This window comes from Arachis duranensis, chromosome 3 (assembly GCF_000817695.3).
Source record: "Arachis duranensis cultivar V14167 chromosome 3, aradu.V14167.gnm2.J7QH, whole genome shotgun sequence".
In the NCBI taxonomy this organism is placed as follows: Eukaryota; Viridiplantae; Streptophyta; class Magnoliopsida; order Fabales; family Fabaceae; genus Arachis; species Arachis duranensis.
The window spans coordinates 126697787-126718976 of record NC_029774.3 but is presented as its reverse complement, the minus strand read 5'-3'; the positions used below and the strand labels follow the sequence as shown (position 1 = coordinate 126718976).

General features: G+C 33.4%; 2 protein-coding genes and 1 long non-coding RNA gene across 3 annotated transcripts; 2 read left to right on the top strand and 1 right to left on the bottom strand.

Moving 5' to 3' along the window:
* Positions 1-5716: 5716 nt before the first annotated feature.
* LOC107481085 (pectinesterase-like) lies at positions 5717-8104 on the top strand. Its single transcript, XM_021139242.2, has 3 exons — positions 5717-6364; positions 6702-6978; positions 7399-8104. The coding sequence occupies exons 1-3, from the start codon at positions 5717-5719 to the stop codon at positions 8088-8090; spliced, it is 1617 nt and encodes a 538-aa protein (XP_020994901.2). The 3' UTR covers positions 8091-8104.
* Positions 8105-11776: 3672 nt separating this feature from the next.
* Positions 11777-20877, top strand: LOC110279521 (uncharacterized). Its single transcript, XR_008006905.1, has 5 exons — positions 11777-12094; positions 12286-12372; positions 12551-12667; positions 13261-13372; positions 20173-20877. It is a non-coding gene; the product is annotated as an uncharacterized LOC110279521 (long non-coding RNA).
* Positions 14161-18496, bottom strand: LOC107481086 (uncharacterized). The gene is made up of 3 exons (XM_021139241.2): positions 17995-18496; positions 16432-17649; positions 14161-15890 (listed from the first exon to the last, which is right to left on the bottom strand). Exons 1-3 carry the CDS (start codon positions 18494-18496, stop codon positions 14218-14220), a joined length of 3393 nt encoding a protein of 1130 aa, XP_020994900.1. The 3' UTR covers positions 14161-14217.
* Positions 20878-21190: the final 313 nt, after the last annotated feature.

Here is a 21190-nt window from a genome sequence, read left to right as displayed (position 1 = left end):
GCGGGGCGGGGCGGGGTGGGCTTCCCCGCTTGCCACCCCTACTCCTTATATCGTATCCTAAGAGCTTAGCCATCCACTTCTAGTGTTCTTCACCTTCAATCCTCTGATCTAGTAAGAACTTGAGGCTTTTTTTATCTGTATAAACTACAAAATGCTACCCCAACAAATAATGCCTCCATTGCTAGATTGCGAGCACAATTGCCATCCGTTCTCATTCATAAACTGATTTCCCTTGAGCTCTCTCCGATAATTTCAAGCTCGTATAGGCAAACGATCTCCCTTTCTGCAGCAATACAATCCTTCAGCCTCTCCCCAAAGCATTAGTTTCTAAGGCAAATGGCTTTGAGAATGAAGAGACAACCAAGACAGGTATAGTTGTCATGGCTCACTTCAATTCCTCGAAAGCCCGCCGAGCTTCCTCACCCCATTTAAAGTTGTCCTTCTTCAATACTTGTGTGAGTGGCCATGCAATTCTACCATAATTCTTGATGAACCTTCTATAATAACCAGTTAATCCAAGAAACTCTCTCAAACTTTTAGGTAGCGTTTGGTGGAGAGACAGACGAAATACTGAGACCGAGAGACATAGATTAAAAGACAGAGATTAAATTAATCTCAGTATTCTATTTAGTGCAAAATGAGAGACAGAAATTAAAACAAGAATGAAATTCTAATTTAATTTATACAAAGGATAAAATTGGAATTAATTAATTGAAATGAAGATAGTTTAGGTATAAAATATTATTAAAGTTTCAGTCTCCATCTCTAAAAATTTTAGTCCCCTGTATCCCTACTTTTTGGAGGTACTGAAATACTGAAAGTTTAGAAATAGAGACAAAAATTTTAGTACTAGTTTCTGAACTAACAAACATGATACTGAGTCTCAATCTCTCAGTCTCTATCTTAGTACCTCAAAACAAACACTACCTTAAGGTCTTTAGGTAAGGGCCAATCTATAATGTCTCTCACCTTCGTGGGGTCTGCCTCCACTCTCTTGGCCAAAATAATGTGACTTAGATACTCCACTTTCTCCTTAGCAAAGTGGCATTTCTTTCTGTTCAAATGCAGCTTGTGCTCCCTCAGTAACTCAAATACAATAGACAAGTGCATACAATGTTCTTTCCAATCCGAACTATACACGAGAATATCATCAAAGAATACCAGTATACACTTCCTTAAAAAGGGCCTAAGTACCTGATTCATCAAGGTCTGGAAGGTCGAAAGAGCGTTAGTGAGTCCAAATGGCATGATTAGAAATTTGTAATGACCCTCGGGTGTTTGAAATGCTATCTTGTGTATGTCTTCTTCCTTCATCCTTATCTAATGGTAGCCTGACTTTAGGTCCATCTTAGTGAACACCTTCGCATCACCTAACTCATATAGTAGTTCATCAATTATTGGGATTGAAAACTTATCAGTCACAGTGTTTTTGTTCAGTGCATGTAATCAATGCAAAATCGTCACCCCCACCATTTTTCTTGACTAGAAGAAATGGGCTCGAGAATGGGCTGGTGATGGGTCTAATGACACCGGCAGGCAACATCTCCGCAATGAACTTCTTGATTTCATCCTCTTGGTAATGTGGGTATCGATAGGATCTGATGTAGGAAATTGCAGCCCCTTCCTTGAGTACAATTGCATGGTCTCTCTCGCATTTTGGAGGCAAGCCTTTCGGGCTCTGAAATAAATCATCGAATTACAGCAGTAGGTTTTGAACCGGCTCGGGCTCTTTTGTTTCACCAACTTCACAGCTTGCAACAAACAACGGTGTCACCAAATACCTTTCCTCTCTCCCCTTTGAGCGACCGCAGAGTAGGTTTCCACGATGCTCGCTGTCGTGACAGCGTTAGGTCACCATGTATCCGCAGCTTCTTCTCCCCTTCCTTATAACATAGCACCATCTCATTGTAGTCTCCCTAAAATTTCCATGGCCAGCCACCCCGACCCCAAAACTACCTCAGAACTCCCTAATTTCGTAACAAAATAAGCTTGGTTAATGGTGGCACCTTGGATGTACAGTGGAACGCCAATCACACCTCCTTTACCATGCTCGAAGGTTCCATTCCCCAATCATACTTTAAATTGGCGAAGTTCTTTTACTGGCAACCCCAATCTTCCCACTACTTGGGTTGCAATAAAGTTTGTTGATTCCCCTGGGACCACTAAAACCACCACTTCTTGGCCCAATATCTCCCCTTTCACTTTAAAAGTCTTATGAGTAGTTAAAGCCCAAAAGCTATAAGATGAAAGCTTTCAATCATTTTGGGCTCCTCCTCTTTTAGTGCCAGGCCTATTTCCTGCTCTTCAGCTATAACTCCCTCTTCTTTCTCAACCAACATGATGTGAAACTGCTTCATTTGACAGATATGATCCTACCTCCACTTCTTTCCACACTTGAAGCAAAGCCCCTTTTTTTTGTCTCTCAGTCCATTTCTCTTGGGATAACCTTCTTGGCCCATTACTCTTTGACCAAGTTGATCCTACATTGTTGTTAGCTCCAGTTTTGTTTTGGACTGAGTTAGAGTGTGGCCCAATACTGGATTTGGCTCCTTACAAACTGATTCCACCTTCAGGTTGGGTTCCACCTCCTTGGAATTCTCCTAGACTCTGCCTGACCTAGTTGAAGCCCCGCCCCATGTCTGGGCTACTCGTGCAGGTAATCATCTCCATCCTTTTCCCTCCTACGAACATCCTTGTGTCACGCCAAGTTTCATTATGCTTTTATATGGCCGTTGCTCGGTCCATAAGTTCTTGGAGACTCTCAAATTCTGAAATTGCTAAATCCGCCCTTATCTCCATTTTCAACCCATTCATAAAGATGCACATAAGAGTATCATGATCTAGATTCCTCTAAGTTTGAGCTGCCAATTCAAAGTCGCACTGGTACTGGCTCACTATCGTCGTCTGCTTCACTTCCAGCACGGGTGCCATGGCGTTTGCTGACATCTCTGGTTGAAATCTCTGCAGGAGATCCTGCTTGAACCGCAACCATGTCAGGAAGGGGGTTTGCTCCTCCCACCACTCCAGCCATGTGAGAGCCTCACCGCTAAACGCAAGCATTACATAATCAAGCTTTTCTCCTGGCGCAATTTAAGCCATCAAAAATACCTTTCCATCTTTACCAACAAACCACACACATCCTTACTTTCAAAGCTTGGGAGTTCTAGCTTGCAGTACACCTCCACTCGTGGAGGTAGCGAATCTCGTCTCTTCTCTCTGCCGAGGCTTCCTCGTGGTCTCCCCCATTCTTATTATCGTATGGTTGCTCCCCTCCGGCGTTCGCCTCTCCTTTCTCCCTTACTTGGCGCGCAAGATCTTTCAATGTCTTCAAAATCAACTTTGTATTTCTGGTATGTTCCTCCTGTACCACATCCATACGAAATTCTAACCGATCCATTCTCGAACCATCTTGGCAACGAGCGTGGAGATCATACACAGCATACTCGCAAATCGTTACTCTGATACTAGTTGTAACAACCGGTATCTGCAATGACAATTCAGAAAAACAAAATATATGTGAAAAGTAGAGTAGACTATAATGATCTTCTCTCAGTACTGTATGATTGACAGAAATAGCAAGTGATGAGAAATACAATGGCTGAAATAGTGAGTCAGTCTCTCCTTAAGCCTATTCTCAATTCTTACTATTTTCCTATTGATAAAATTGATTGAATTGAATTTGTATTTTGTTGGGCTGAATTTGTGGGTCACGAGACTTCTTTATTATTGTCATGGGTTAAGGTGGAAGAGTAATTTAATACGCCCCGCAAGATGGTGGATGGAAGATGTCAATAATCCACAGCTTGAATAAGTTTCGATGAAATTGTTGAGGAAAATGCGTATGACGTAGTGACGCGGAGGAAGATGCGTGCGGCAGAGCTTGAGCTGTCGGCGACAAAAATATAAAAGGAGATGCTGTGCTTGAGCAGCGATCTTCAAAAAATGCGTGCGACGTAGCTTGAGCTGCCGGCGGCAAAAATATAAAAGGAGATGCTGTGCTTGAGCAGCGATCTTCAAAAAATGCGTGTGGCGGAGTTTGAGCTGTCGGCGGCAAAAATATAAAAGGAGATGCTGTACTTGAACAGCGATCTTCAAAAGAAAAATGAAAAAATAAGCGCGTAGAGCGCAATAAGAGAGGGCGCATAGAGCGCGATAAGAAAGAGGGCGCATAGAGCGCAATAAGAGTGCAGATGAAACTACTAAAATAGAATACAGATTAAACTGCTGAAACAGAATGCAGACGAAACTGACGGAAGAAAGAAGGCGCGGACGGAATTGCTGGTAAAGAACCGGGATAACCAAAACTGTGGTAGGATTTTCACTTGGATGCATGTAATTAAATCTATGATTATTTATTGTGGGAGGAGGTTGAAAAAGAAGCATGGTGATTTCTCACCAAAAGATGATAACTTATATATCCTCCTCAAAGAGGATATCATGTCTCTGATACCAAGATAAAATTGATTGAATTGAATTTATATTTTGTTGGGTGAAATTTGTGAGTCACGAGACTTCTTTATTGTTATAATGGACTAAGGTGAAAAAGTAATTTAATACCTATGATTTCCTCTACTCTACTGTTCCTTATATTCCTCTCCTACTCTCTCTCCAAATCTTGTGAGATCACCCCTGCCTCTTGTGCATGACCCTCACCCTCTGACATGCAGGTAGTTAGTTACAAAATTATTCCTATTATCACTTTTTCCTATTTTGCCCTCAATATTATTCCTCCTCCCATAATCAAAGAGTAGTGGCTGAATTTTTCTTGCTTTAGGGTCAAAATTAGAAATTTCTATTGATTCAGGGTGTATCACAGAAAATAATGTAACTGTTCAATACTAATTATAATTCTAATCAGCCTTTCAATATCATTAACAGACACAATATGATTATTACCAAATCAAAATTTGGTACTCACAAGCCTAAAGTTCTCATCAGTGAAATTCAGACCTTAAATTTGATAAAAAAAAAAATGAAGAATAGATTTTATTTTATGTTTTTAAATTCAATTTTAAAAGAAAATTATTTGTACTATACAACCTTAAAACTCATAGTCCGATTCAATACATGAAATATAATTAAAATAAAATTAAACTAAATTAAGAAATAAATCTGATTACATTTGATACAATAATGGAAAACATACCACGTGAAACACTTAAGCCAAAAACTTCATTTAAGTGGCGGCCAAAAAGAAATCATTGATCCCACACTATCTTTAATAACAAGATACGTGTATATATATGTTTAATACACAAGGTGTAGAAATAAATCAACTATGTAATGCACCAAGCAATAGTCCCCGAAGCAATTTGAACAAGTGAATATAGTCCTTAAAGTTTCAAAACTTATAAATAAAATAATGTAATCCGTTCCAAGGGAATATTTCAATACATGCACAATTATATATCAAATTAATGACTGTTCATATGAATATATTCCAAGAGCATTAACTAAATATTTTCTCGTTGATTCATTGGAATAATATTGACTAACTTCGCGGTAGCCACACATATCAACCTTAAGTAACCAAATTAAATTTATTCCATGTAGTTGACTTCCTATAACTAATTAATGTTCCCATTATATTCACTCATTATATAAAGAGGTCCAAAACTTTATATCCATGCTATATCCAACAATGGCTTTGAAGAACATGCATTCCTCTTTTCTTACCCTCTTTGTTGTAATGCTTTCTTTCTTTCCCTCTTTATCCATGGCCAAACATTATTATTACAACAATACTGTTCCACCAGCAACATTTTGTGACACCACAGAAGACCCTGCTTATTGCAAAACCCTGCTTGCAAACCAATACGGCAACGGTTATGACTACGGTCGAATTTGCGTCCAAAAATCAGTGTCACAATCACACAGCTTCTTGAATTTAATGGACTCATATCTCCAGGATGGATCATCGTACGATCAAAACACGATTCGAGCCCTGGAAGATTGTAGATTCCTCGCTGAACTAAACTTGGATTTCTTGTACAATACACAAGAGACGGTTAATAAATCCAGCAATGTTCTTCAATCTTCACATGCTGAAGACATTGTGACACAGCTCAGTGCTACTTTGACGAACCAACAAACATGTTTGGATGGTCTTCAAACCACAGCTTCCGATGAAAGAGTGAAGAGTTATCTTTCTTCAATGCTCTCTAATGATACCAAGCTCCATAGCATGTCCTTGTGTTTGTTCAGGAGGGGTTGGGCTCCTGAGAAGAAAATCAAACATTCATGGAAACAAAATGGTCGTTTACCGTATAAGATGCCGAAACGAGTACGTGACATGTATGATTCGGGTAGAGGCCGCCATGGAAACCACGGCCGCCACCACCACCTGAGGAAACTGCTTCAGACGGTGAGTATGTAGTAGCGGTCTTTATCATGCTCAATACTTCATTATTTTTACTTACCATATATATAAGATGCCCAAACTATGATACGTGACATGTTTTGACTGTGATGCTCATTTTGCAATATGTAAATTGCACCATAACATATATCTATGGTGAAAACTCAGTGCAGTCAACTTCACGTGAAGTTGATAACTGATTTAAATAATTTGACTAAATTTTTATTTAACGACTGGAATTGATTATATATGAGTTTTTACTTATATCTATTTTGACTTGTAGTGTCATATTACTATTATACCCTTATATTCGATATCCAACAATTGTATTTGTGCATGATAGGAAAGCGTAAATGTAAGGGATATGGTGGTTGTTAGCAAGGACGGAAGCGGAAACTTCACCACCATCAACGCAGCCATATCTGCGGCGCCAAATAACACGGCTTCCAGTGATGGCTACTTCCTTGTTTTCATCAAGAAAGGTGTGTATGAAGAGTATGTGTCCATTGCGAAGAACAAGAAACACTTGATGCTAGTTGGAGATGGAATCAACCAGACAATAATCACCGGCGATCGCAATGTTGTCGATGGCTCTACAACGTTCAACTCAGCAACTTTTGGTAGGCAAAACCAATTTATTCTGAACTTGAACAGCAATCCACTATTATTGGAATTCAGAAATAATTATAGATCTATGCATATGTACCAAGCCATGCAATGCATATTACACTGACGATACCTTTATTTGCATCATACGCATATTTAGTTCACACCTATAATATGATTAGATGAAAGAGAATGAATATATATATTTTATGTTGAGTTTATTTATTATTAAAACTAATTATAAATAATTTTAAAAAAAAATATAAATATTTAGAAGAAAGTCTTGCATAAATTTTTTGTGATAAATAATTTAATAAAAATCTTAATTTTTATTCTAATTGATGTATATTAAAGTGATTAAGTAATTTCAACTGAGTTTATTATCTATTATTATATGGAGTAAATTTAAAGAGATGTGGTGTATAATTTTGCAGCTGTGGTGGGACAAGGTTTTGTAGCAGTGAACATAACATTTCGAAACACAGCAGGGCCAAGCAAGCACCAAGCAGTTGCCCTGAGAAGCGGAGCCGACTTATCAGCTTTCTACATGTGCAGTTTTGAGGGCTATCAAGACACGCTCTACGCCCATTCCATGCGTCAATTCTACAGCGATTGCTACATTTATGGTACCGTTGATTTTATTTTCGGTAACGCTGCGGTAGTCTTCCAAAATTGCAACATTTTTTCCCGCCTCCCTATGACCGGCCAGTTCAACTCAATTACCGCACAAGGCAGAACCGATCCCAACCAAAATACCGGAATCTCCATACACAACGCAACGATTCGAGCCGCTAACGATTTGGCCCCTCGCGTTGGTGTTGTGAAAACGTACCTTGGTAGGCCGTGGAAGCAATACTCTAGGACAGTTTTCATGGAATCTTTTATGGATGGTTTTGTTGATCCTGCTGGGTGGCATGATTGGAGTGGAAGTTTTGCGCTGAATACTTTGTATTACGCGGAGCATAAGAATGCGGGAAGTGGTTCAAGCACTGCAAGTCGAGTTTCGTGGCCTGGTTATCATGTTATTGGGGCAATGGATGCGGCTAATTTCACTGTGTCTAATTTCTTGCAGGGGGATAGCTGGTTGCCTCAAACGGGTGTTCCATTCTTGAATGGGTTAATATAATGCTAATATGCATGCATGCTTTCTTCACCTTAAATATATTCTTACTTTTATTTGGTGTATACATGTTTCTCAATTGTACTTATTTATTGCTATTGTATGTGACATATAAGTTTATATTAAGCCAAGTTAATATATAACAGTTAATAAATATTTCTTTTATGTCATCTTTTAATTATGCGGATGTGGTTGATCATAAATTATGAGTCTACGAGTAATACTACATATTTAAGTTCTTTTATGAATTAAATTCAACTAAGGTGAACAATAAAATTTAAAATAATACTAATTATAACTGATTTTTATTATATTAACAAAAAAAATTAGATTTTATTATATTAGACCAATTTAATTAGATTTTATTAACAAAAAAAATTAGATATATAATATTATTTATAAATTAATTTTTATATGAAAACAAAATTAATGTAATACTAATACATTAATATTGGTCATTAGTAAAAATTTTTTAGATCTAATTGGTAAAATTATTTAGAGAAAATGATAAATAGATTCTTAACCGTTTGATCCGTAAACATTTTAAGTTCTCGAAAATTTGAAAATATATTTAAATTCTTGATTTTTTAAAACTTAGACTTATCGATCCCTCATATTTACTTGGGTCTGTCAGACCTAATAAAAAAATTAAATTTAAGAATCGATGTATTCATATTTTAAAAAAATCAAAATTTAAATATATTTTTAAATTTTCAAAAACTTAACTATTTGTCCTTTTCTAAAATATTTGTCCTTCTCTAAAATATTTAAGTGTCTACAAGAGTGGCTTTTACAACTGACAAAAAATATAGAAGACCAATAAGAAGCTTTTTGCAACTACTGAAATGCGTCTTTGTTTTTTATTCAACTAGAGTATGGCCCGCGCTGCGCGCGAGTCATGTAGTTAATTTATTTAAAAAGATTTAAGTGTATTGATACATTAATAAATTAATACTTTTAATTATTAATTTTAATTAAAAAAATCTATAATATATAAATTAAAAATAGCAGTTAAAATTATTAGTATACTAATGATTTAGATATGTTTAAAAACTTTTTAATTTATTTTATTATAGTAATGTATATAAATAGTTAATTTATCAAAAAAATAATATATATATTGATTAAAAAAATTTGTTAAACATATGAGTGATTAAAAAGATAAATATATAAAATGTAAAGTAGTTAATATCTTTTAAGATTTTAAGTAATATTATTAATTTACACTTTTGTTATTTAGTTAGTAATATTTAGAATACATTTTAACTAAATATGTAAAAAAATCTAATAATATGTGTTTTAAGTATCAGTAATTAAAAAATATCAATATTTATTTATATCCGATCCAATCTTTTGTTACATTCAGTCATGTGCTTTAGTTTGGGCCTGACCAATTTAAAATATTAAATGTATCAAAATGTTAGATTAATTCAAGAGTAAAATTTTAAAGAAAGACTAATTGATGTAATAAAAATAATTAAATTTGACTAAAGAAACTCTATTGAAGCCACCTAATATGATACGTGTTGATCACTTAAGAAACTAAAATACACGTGTTTGTATACACACTAAACACAATTCTTTAATTAAAATTTGATGGCACATATGTATCCATTTAATATCTGTGCATATAAAAATTAGAGTATCAAACTCCACCTTTACCAAATCACCAACATTTAATAGCCATATCTTCGCACACCTAAAGTGGGCAATTTGCATTGAATTCTATTGAATCTCTACAACTTCTGATAATACTTTTCTATTCTGTATTAGAAAATGGTCTCAATCCATTTTTCTATTCGAAGAAAAATGTATGAAGTTTGTCGCTGAATGAATTTGTTGTTGTGGAGTGGATACGATTATCTACAAAAAATTTTCTTCTGCATTCCACCATCAACGACAGAAGTGGTTTGCAAATGAAAAATAGAAGGCTAAAGTCTGAAAATTTATTTGTCAGAATTTATAATTTTGTTTTAATAAAGTTTGTTATACTCTTTTGTTCAATTGAATTATTTTTTATTTTTTAGGTAGCTCTTCATGCCAATATACATGATAATGCTGGTGAATGGGAGCAAAATAAAAGTGAGTATTTTTATTCTCAAAGTTTATTAGTGAAAATGATTTTTATTTTTTTAATTAAGTTCCAACCGTTGAGATTTTTTTTCATAACAATCGAATTAAATTTTGATATGACTAAGCAATTAGTTGTTGATAAATAAGTGCATAAAGGTTGATAGAGGATTTCAATTTCTATAGTATAACTAAATAAATATTTCTCTTTTGATGCATGTCAAAGAAAAGACTAATGACAAAGAAGTCTCTCTTTAATTGATTCTAATTTGATATAACAATTATCAGAATATTGTTCTATGTGAACTAAGGACTAATCTTAATTATCAAGTAAGAAACTCTCATCATAATATATGATTGAGTTGGATAAATACAAATTTAATTGTAATTCACATTCTTGATGGATTTTATTTTTACTTCTTTTTTACACTTTTCTTGTTGCTAATGATTTAGTGCCCGCGCTATGCGCGGTTTATGTATTTAACTATTCATCGTATTATATAATTGAATTATTATATATATAAATATATAAATAAATTGTGAAATGGAATGATATGATTTAATAAGAATAAATTTTAAAAACAATGACTCAAAATTGACTCCAAATTAAATATTATTTCGTATAAGTTAATAATTGGTATAATGTATACATTAAAATATTCGTTAGATCGATGATTTCGATTCATAGAAAATTCATTCAAGTAAATGGTCTAATTTATATAAAGTATATTAATAAAATAATTAACAATTTGAAAATATTAGTTAACGTTATTGCACATGTATCATTTGAAAAAAAATTAAAGGACAGTAGATTTTTGTATTTGAAATAATTTTAATATTTAATAAGAAATAATTATTCAAAAGAATTATAAGCTTTTTGTTACGTCAACTAAAAAAAATAATTTTTAAGTTGATATATTTTAATAAGAGTAAAATGTATTTTTTATTTTTAAAATTTTTTAAAAGTTAATCAAATATTTAAAATTTTAATTTATTTTAATTTTATCTTAAAAGTATAGACTTGACAATTAAAATTTTTAAAAAAATTATGATCTATCCAATAATAATATATGACAACCATATTTGATTAACTTGTGTTAAGAATTATTTTTGTTAACTTTTTGTTAAATTAGTTCAAAATTTAATAAAAAAATAGTAATTAAAAATATATTTAATGTAAATTAAAAATTGTTGAGATAAAAATAAATTAAAATAAAATAAAATCTTTTTAAAAAAATTTACATATTTTAAAAATAAAAAATATATTTTAATTTTTTTAATTTATTTTTTTTGTTTGATAACTATATTATAACTTTCTAATAATTGGTCAACTAAATATTTAAATTTATTATAATACTATATATACTAATTGAATTAGAGAAGATCATAACTCCCGCTTAAAAATTATTTTCAAATTTATTGTCATGAATAAAATATTTTAATAATAATAAAAAAACGTATCTTTCTCTTTTCCACTCCCACTTGTATATACAGATATACACACATTTACTATTACTACCATTCAAATTTAAATTGGCACCTAACTTTTCACCAATCAAGAAAAAGATGCAACTTTTAATAGATTAGAATATTAAACAGTCAGAAGAGTTGGGAACTTGGGATGCTCAAGAGTTAGAAAGCTGGATCAGATCAGGAACTATAGTTCTTGAGTCTTAGTGGATTTAGATCAGAAGTTCTCCTCACTAATTACACGCATTAAGAAAAATCAAGAGAAATAGATCACTTTCTTGTCACCAGTGGTCTTCTCCTTCTTGGAGTTGTTGACCTTGTCAAGGAAAGGATTACCGTTAATGGTGTTGACGGTGCTAATAACGGTGCAGCTGATGATGCAATTTCTACAATTCTTTTACCATGCCATCCGCCATAATTCTACAGGAGATTTGTAGCTTACCCCATGAGCAGCCATCTGAAATATAAAGGTACTTATGAGATCTGATTTGAGAGTCTCCGATTATAAGAGCGTTCTATTTCTAATAATAACAGGTGTATCTTTTTTTCGGAGATCACCAAATTATATTATTTTTGTTTTTGATTTTTCAAATTGGGTTTCTGTTGAATAGATTTAGTTTTACACATGTTGGTTTTCACTAACATAGTTTATCTGATGCAGAGATATTGCAGATTTATAGATCATACTGATGAATTTGACGGGTTGGTTATGGGATTTGCGTCGATCTACTTCTTCACCAGATTATAAGTAAGTTAGTGAGATTCTCAAAATGTGCCTGCATAACTTGATCTGTTTAAATTAATAGATTATGCCTCCATCTTTAAATTTAACAAATTAAATTAAATCTATTGTTAATGTTTCTGTAAATTTTATATAATTTTTTTTTTGACTTTTATTACGTGTTTCTCTCTTAATTTGTGTGGAGAGTCCTGCTCCTGACAATGGTGGATAGGATGATATTTAGATGAAAATTGGCAAGATTGTAGATAAAGTTTTGTTAACAAAGTGGTGACCACTCATGACAGAAGCTTCATACTATGAGGTAATTAAAAAAGTAAACAATATAAGAACATGATGTTTTTTTGTGAGTATAGTTGATAGTTTTTATTACAATTGTATGATTATATGTTTATTGATTTGCCTTTTTATCTGTTATACATGATAATGGCAGTTGGCTTAATTGTTTTGCATACTTTTATCTATTTGCCTTTTTATATGCTTCTATGTTTCTATTTAGCTTCATCCAATTTGTGAAATCTCATATGTTCGAACAACTGATAATGTAAGAGATTTTTTAGGGATATTGCTTCCATGTAAAATAATACAATTTTACATAGAGATGGTTTTGTAATGATATTTTGCCAAAACTTATCATCTGGATAAATTTATTGTAACTTTGAAGTGTAAATAATCACTTTTAAATTTGAAATGTTTATTTATCATATTTATAAATGTTGATATTTAAATAGTCATTGCTTGTTTTAAGGTAGATGATTTTTAAATAAATTGATTTCAGCCAACTAATCAATGCAACTCGCTGGATAACGATTCTATTGCTAATTCTCTTTAGATGTTGTTACATCCATGTGTGAGTGTATTTTTTAGGCCTAATTGAAATTTTCTTTGCGTGTATAGTGTTGTTTTACAACATAATTAAGAGGAACAATGGGAATACATTGTTATTTTGATAGAAGGTGCTGTCATTAACTACATTTCTCTCATGGTGAGAACTATACTGGCACACCAGGTATGTTACTGATTCATAATATTCATCTTTTAACTTGTATTTTTCATGTCTTGATGTTTCATAATATTATTTGAGCATTGGATTGGGTTATCTTTGTTGTGTATTGTGGACAATAATTAGTTCAGATTTAGGTGATAATTTTGTTTTAGTCTGACTAATAATTGATTTCGGATTTAGGTGATAATTTTGTTTTAGTCTGACTAATAATTGATTTCGGATTTAGGTGATAATTTTGTTTTAGTCTGACTAATAATTGATTTCGGATTTAGGTGATAATTTTGTTTTAGTCTGACTAATAATTGATTTGTGAGTAGTGTTTTTCTTGTTATAGTTGATCACATTGTTACTGTTTTAGTATATATGTATATGCACTATTCAAATAAAAACTTGCTACAAATAACATGAAAATCATAATCATGATTAGAACAAAAAAATATGTCGAATTCTAGAAATTTTTAAATAATGAAAAAATAATTGATCTTTCAGCTTATTAAAATATAAGCTGAGAGCAAAAATATGTTGAGAATTATCCACTGCAATCTCTAAAAACTAATGGAGAATACCTCTCGTGACATAACATTCTCCGTCTCTCTTTTTTGAATTGTCTCCTGACACAATAGTAAGTGAACTCGATTATTTGTTTACACCAGGCACCTAAAGATAAAAATGTTCATTAGTGCACATCAATAATTGAATATATAAAGATAGCGTGGTTCAATATAAAATTTGTGGTGATTTGGGCGAGTCTATCCAAAATAATATAGAATGCTTAAATAAAACTCTTCAAATCTATAAATTACCTGAGATGAACTTTGATATAAAATGTGGCAGACATATAGCCTTTGTCAAACATTCCTAAACACTTCTTTGAAAACAACATTATCTGTCTCATTGCTCCTTTCTTCTTCATGACATAAGAGTATCTTAAGACCTTTTTTATTTGTAACTCTCGAAATAGCCACATACAATTGTCCGTGGGTAAAAACAGGCTTCTTTAAAATCAATCCAACTTTTGATAAGGATTGTCCTTGACTCTTATTAATTGTCATGGCATAGGATACCATTATAGGGAACTGTCTGCGTTGAAACTTGAATGGTATTCTATGGTCAGATGGACTAAGGGTCATCCTTGGAATAAAAACTTTCTGACCAGCATTCTTTCCTGTCATGCTTTTAGCTTCAATAATGTGTTTTCCTAGCTTTGTTATCACCAATCGGGTTCCATTGCATAATCCAGCCGAGTGATCAATATTCCGTAGTAACATGATAGGTGTTCCTACCTTGACTATCAACTCATGGTTTGGAATCCCCGAACACCTAATTGTGTTTAGAAATTCTGGAGTGTGTATTGATGCGATTAACTCATTAGATGGCTCTGTTGGACATGCTTTGTCAGAACTATAGTATGTTTGTGATTCACATGGATTTAAACTCATCATGTATCGATTAATCTCATCTACTATTTGCAATGTTGGGGCAAGGATAGCTCGATCTTCGACTTCATAGACAGAATTTGAAGGCCAAAACATCTCGGGATAAATTGCTCTACATATAGCAGCTATAGGATCCTCCCATTCTTTTATCAGAATGTCATTGGGAATTTGAATTGTATCAATTCCATCTTTAGACTCCCCGCATTTACCATCGCCAATGCTTAGTATCCATTCTGCAAAATCCTTTAACTCAGACGAATGTACATTAGCATCATCCGCTTGTAGCCGCATATTTCTTGTTAGTTTCAACATGTTGCAACTATTCCAAATGTAGGATGAATTGATAGTCGCATTCACAATATCCTGCCTGCTTCCTTTGGGTATAACAGGGAGTATCTGTCTAAAGTCACCACCAAACACAATTGTTTTCCCTCCAAAAGGTTGCTCTTCACTATGAACATTCTTGAATCTCAATAAATCTCGCATTGTCCTATCAAGTGCTTCTATACAATGCTTATTGACCATGGGAGCTTCATCCCAAATAATAAGTTTTGTTTTTATGATCAATTCTGCCAATGCACTGCCCTGTTTTATATTGCAAGTGGAAAACTCATCAACATTAAGTGGTATTGCAAATCTTGAATGAGCTGTTCTACCACCCGGTAATAACAAAGCAGCTATGCCACTTGAAGCCACCGTCAAGACAATTTGACCTCTTGATCTTAACCCTGATGCCAATGTCTTCCAAACAAAAGTTTTTCCTGTTCCACCATATCCATATAAAAAGTAAACACCACCTACTCCATCATTGACAGATTGCATAATCCTATCATAAACATGGTGTTGTTCATCTGTCAGCTGTTGTAAATAAAGGCTATGTTCATCAGCTAATCTGTGTCTATCATATTGTTGCTCATCAGAAATTAACCGATTGATGCCGCTTGAAACCAAATGAGAGGAACACATTTCCATATCTGGAAATGGCATGGAAGAGAACTCTTTTAGACTCTTGTTGTAAGTCTTCAATTTATTCTCAATATCTATAAGAGTTAGATCCTTCAATTCCTGCTCTGTTAAACTTAAATCTGTGAAAGACACCAACGTAATGGAGAAAGTTAAATGTGTAAAAACACATAGAAGAAACTACTATCAAGATCACTTTTCAAATTATTATAATTTTACAATATACATGATTTCATATTCATAAACACATTAAATGGTAATTTAACTTTTTGAGTAGTTATACAGAGTAAAATATCTTTTTCCTTCTATTTCTTTACATTAATATTGATTGTATACATTCTAAATATGAACAAACATTGTTGATAATAATTTCTTTTCGATCATAAAATCTTACTGTCTCGTATGAAGTAGTCATTGTTAATGCCTAATTTACAAAAAAAATTAGACTTTGTTCAACTAAATTTTTATATCATGAGAACTTTTTATTCTCTATTACCACTCTTTTATTCTATAATACATTTTTTTAACCAAACACTAATGTAATAAACCAACCAAAACAACATTATAAACCTAATCCGACCTATTAATATGTATTGGCCAGTTGTATTATGTACAAATTAATAGTATGTCAGATAACTTAGGGGTAAATCAACTTTAGAATACCTGGATTGTCAAGAATTCTCTTTTGCCTATGTAGAATATCATCAGATAAAATATGCCACGTGTTGTCCCATACATATTCTGGCCTTGTCATAGAATTTGAAAACAAAAGTGTTGCAAACAATTTTCTCAAATATTCTCCGGAACCCCAATTATTTGCTTCTTGTATTGCATCAATATATTCTCTGTCATCATCTAAAAGGCCACGTGCATAACATGCATCTCTGAAAGTTGAGGACACAGTTCCGTCAACAGTTCTGATATCTTCATAGCAAGTAGGGCCTTTGACTAAATTCAACAGTAGTCTTAAATAGTAAATTTCACCAGATCCAGGAGGCACAAAAAAAATTCTTCCAATGACTGCATGCGATTTTCGTGGAACCCATATCCGTTCTTGGGCTTTCCATACAAACTTAGTAGGAAGCTCAGCAAATGTTAGGGACCTAGCCTCTCGATATTCTTTATTTGCTTCAAACCAACCAAGAAACATAGATTCCTTTACCGAAGCCTCTCTAGCTACCTCATCTAAGTTGTCATGGTCTTTGAATATCACATTTTGCTCATCCGGCAAATGAAACCCCAACCTAACGACTGAAGGATCTCTATAGTGAATGCTATAACCGAAAATCCTCCAAACTGCTTCACATGGAGATATGTATCTACAATCATAGTACATACTAATCTCATCGATTTCATCACTTTCTACGTCTTCACCAACACTTTTGTAAAATGCAGTAGTTACACGATCATTCCCTTTATTCACATACTTAAACAAATATTTAATTGATCTCGATTGATTACACCACTCAACATTAATGTGTGCACCATACCTCAGCAGCAAAAACCTATTATGTGGGACTACGTAACGATTATCGAGATCAACACCACTTTTATTAATAATCCTCCCATCATCTCTGCGCCTGTATAATGGATAGCCATCTTCATCAACTGTTGTCTCATCAACAAATCTTTTTGGAAAGTGCCTTATGCATTTTCCATTTTCCATGCACGGTGATTGTTTTCTAAAATTGCCACATGGACCATGCATCATATGTTTTTCAACGGCATCAAAATAAACAGGATCTTTTTCTCTATCTGGAATCTCAGCTGAAATAATCTGGTCTATCTCTTCTCCAGTGGGATACTTATCATCTGGGTGTAGGAAAATTAGTATGTGGGCATGAGGCAATCCGCGTTTTTGGAATTCAATCGTGTACACCACTAAAAATATAAAAATTTATTATGTCAGCCTTTACTTGGTATAATGATTGTTTATCTAATAGCTAATGACTCATTATTATAAGCTATGAAATGGATAAAAATCATCACTCATTAATAAATTAACATGTGACTGCATCTAAACTGCTCTAAAGCACTCTATTCACTTTCAATATGATCACATTTTAATGCAAAAGACATATAACTTGCTCAAATAAAAGGTTTATATTCATAGAAAAATATCTCTATTTTTCAGGTTCTGCATATCAAAATTAACCCTATATTTATAAACAGGTGTAAAATAAAGTTGCTAAAAAAATATAATTTGGAGTATAGTCAGTGAGTCACCTGCACTAACCCTCCCAAAAATGCGATTTGCTTTGATGTCCTTGATGAGACAATCCAACTTCACCTTAAAAGCCCTGCAAACCATGTCTGGTCTATCTTCTGCACGTAGTTCTCTATTGTCAAAAAAATCTTCAAGCTCTGGCCATTTAGGATTACATGTAAATGTAATAAATAGGTCTGGATAACCCACAACTTTGCAAATTGCCATTGCATCTTGATAATTCTGTATCATATACCTAGGACCACCAGTAAATGAAGAAGGTAGTATAATTCGCTTCCCTTTACATGAGGGTGTAGTTTCACCATTCAAAACAGCATCTTTTATTTGTTTGTACATTTCACATCTAAATTTGTCTTGATTATGACGTATATAATTCAATCTAGATGATTCAATCATTGAATAAGCATCCACCAAGAACTGTTGGAAGAGCCTCCTTGAATACAACAATGGAGATCCATCTGCTAGTCTCTCTTGTATTCTAAAAGCAAAAAATTCTCTCATAGACATGTGTTGTCTCCCTTTTCCATCATTAGATGTAGGTTTGCTGAGAGAGATATCTTCCTTGAAACCATCCTCACAATAAGGAAATAAAAGAGGGTATTGTAATCCAAGATAAGCTGGATTAAGTTGATTAATCCGTTGTAATTTCCCAGTCTGTGTCTCTACGACAATGTCTCTGTCATTGTTATCAATATCAAAATCACCCACTATTAATGCAGCAATCTCATTTGTTGACGGAAGATTATAGCGTCTACCATCCTTACCCCTTTTACCCAAGAGCCTAAGCTTCACAGAATTACGTGAGTCAACTCTCATCGACTCCCTAACCATACGAAAGGCCTTTACCAGGACATTGTGCTCGTCTAGCATCTTCTTTAAATCCTTTACAATATCTTCATGAATTAACTGGTTTTCTGCTCTGCTGTACACCAACAACAATGTACATAAGATATTTAACATTTTCTAAATAAGAAGTCTCTATACTCTCCATTATAGAATCCTAACAGGAATTTGTCGTTAAATTTTAGTATTTTGTTACAAACCTGAAAATGTTCATACGATTCTGGATTTCATTCTGTGTATCATACACATATAGCTGAGCAAACTTGGCGACATTGCCTTCTGGTGGTATGAGGCTACCCATCAAGTGATAATTTTCTCCACAGAGAATGAAGGTAGCCGGTCCTTTGCTGCGATTGATGCTTCGGTCTATCTTTGCACCCATTGAAGTGAATTGGAACATGTTATTATAAGCTCTAATGTTGTCACGAAAGTGCTTGCTTTTAGGACTATCTTCATACAACAAATTGTATAGTTCCTTTGGAGCATCTTGTAAATGGGGTATTTGAACTTGGCCTCCTTTGCAACAATTTGTGTATTTAGGTTCAGTTGCTTTGTAGTGCTTGTTTGTGCGTTCATCATACCAAAAGAGTGCATTACAATACTCACATTGATGCATTGGATCTCCAATGCTCAAGTATTCAGGACCTATAAACAAATAATTAACATATTACATAGTATTCTAGACAAAATTCACTATCTTATACTAAAATAGCCAAAGTCACTGCACCTGAGCTTGCATTGTTATGTGTTGTTTTGGGCTTGTTTTTCAACAGTCTTATAATACTTGTATCTGTTTAGCAATGCTATATAAAGTGAGATATAAACATAACAAAACTTTTAATTTTACTCATGTTGAAAAACTTCTAATACCTTTTCCAGCTTGTAGTGTTCGTGTGTTGGATCCTACAGCTGGTGGCGATGTCGTTGGTCCCCTAATAAACTTCCTTTGCTCTACTGGGTCAATATAAATATAGTATATTATTCAAATTCTAGACTAAGTACAATTTAATCAAGGATCATATATATAATATAAAACCACTAAACATATATTAAAAAAATTGAATTGCCTGAAAACTCATTGCTGCACCGAAATGAATTAACCTCCATATTGTTCATTTTCCCTATGTCTGAATATGTACTTTGATCGAGACTAACTTCTTGTGTGCTTGTTATTGAGCTCAAGTCTAGTTCAATAATGCTAGAATCTCTCCTACCTAAAAATACAGATATTTATTATCGCCCTCTTATTTGCAAATACACTTGTCTATTAAGCTTTGATAACAATAGTGGAATACCTCCCGCAGATTTTTTATGAATGGTTTGCCTTTTTCCAGCTAGTTTCAAAGCTCTCTCTCGTCTGGCATTCTTGGCATCATCTGTGTAGATTTGAAGTATTAACTACTTTGCTTAATGATAATGTACAGTAATTGCATTTTCAGTTATAATGTATGAAAAATATTGTCAAGATATAAATGATTGTAACTACAACAACCACCATGAGTTAATGATGGTCTTTGTATCATAGAAGTAGATTTATCAAAACAACCTGAATATTATTTTTGCTAATATAAAATACCTCTCGAGTCAGGTGTCTTGCTTGCTAGATTTCTTTCTATAGGAAAACCCAAATTAGGTTCGTTGTTGACCGTGCCTTCTAACCTTATGGAAGTTTGTATGCTTGTGTCACCATTTTTCCAATAAATATTATTCTCTTTTCCTGCAAGGTAATTTTTATATAGTTGTATGGAACCTGATTGAATCGGACGCGCATGGCTTAAATGTATTAGCAATTTCCATGGTGTCAAAGTATAAAGTTATTATTTAGTAAGAGTATTAGTTATTACTTGACAAAGGAGTTCCCATCATATGATTTAGTTCACTATCTCGAGATATTGTCGGTCCCATTATCTTTTTTGTTGGTGTCCTAATATTATCATACAGATTCGACACATCAACTTTCCTCTTGTTCTTTAAATATGTATGTATTTCTCCTGAAACCAAATATACAAATTATATTATCCTCTTAGAAAGTTTGACATATCCGAACACAATATGTACTTTGTCAGCTGGCCATGTAATGAACCTAAAGATTTAACGATTTTTAAACCAATAAACATCATTTTGCATTCTGTATCCATTCTTCTATAATCTGAGTTTTGTTCATAGTATATTTTAAAATAAATGACATTAATAACCCATATGCTTATGCACAAATATGATACCTGAAGAGGATGTGTCTGAGTTTAAGTTTATTGTTTGAAGAGGATTTCTGCACTCCTTTTGAGAACCAGTGTGAACTTCGTTTGATATCCTTGCCTTCTTCCTCTTCTCTTCAATAATAGCTCTCCTTTC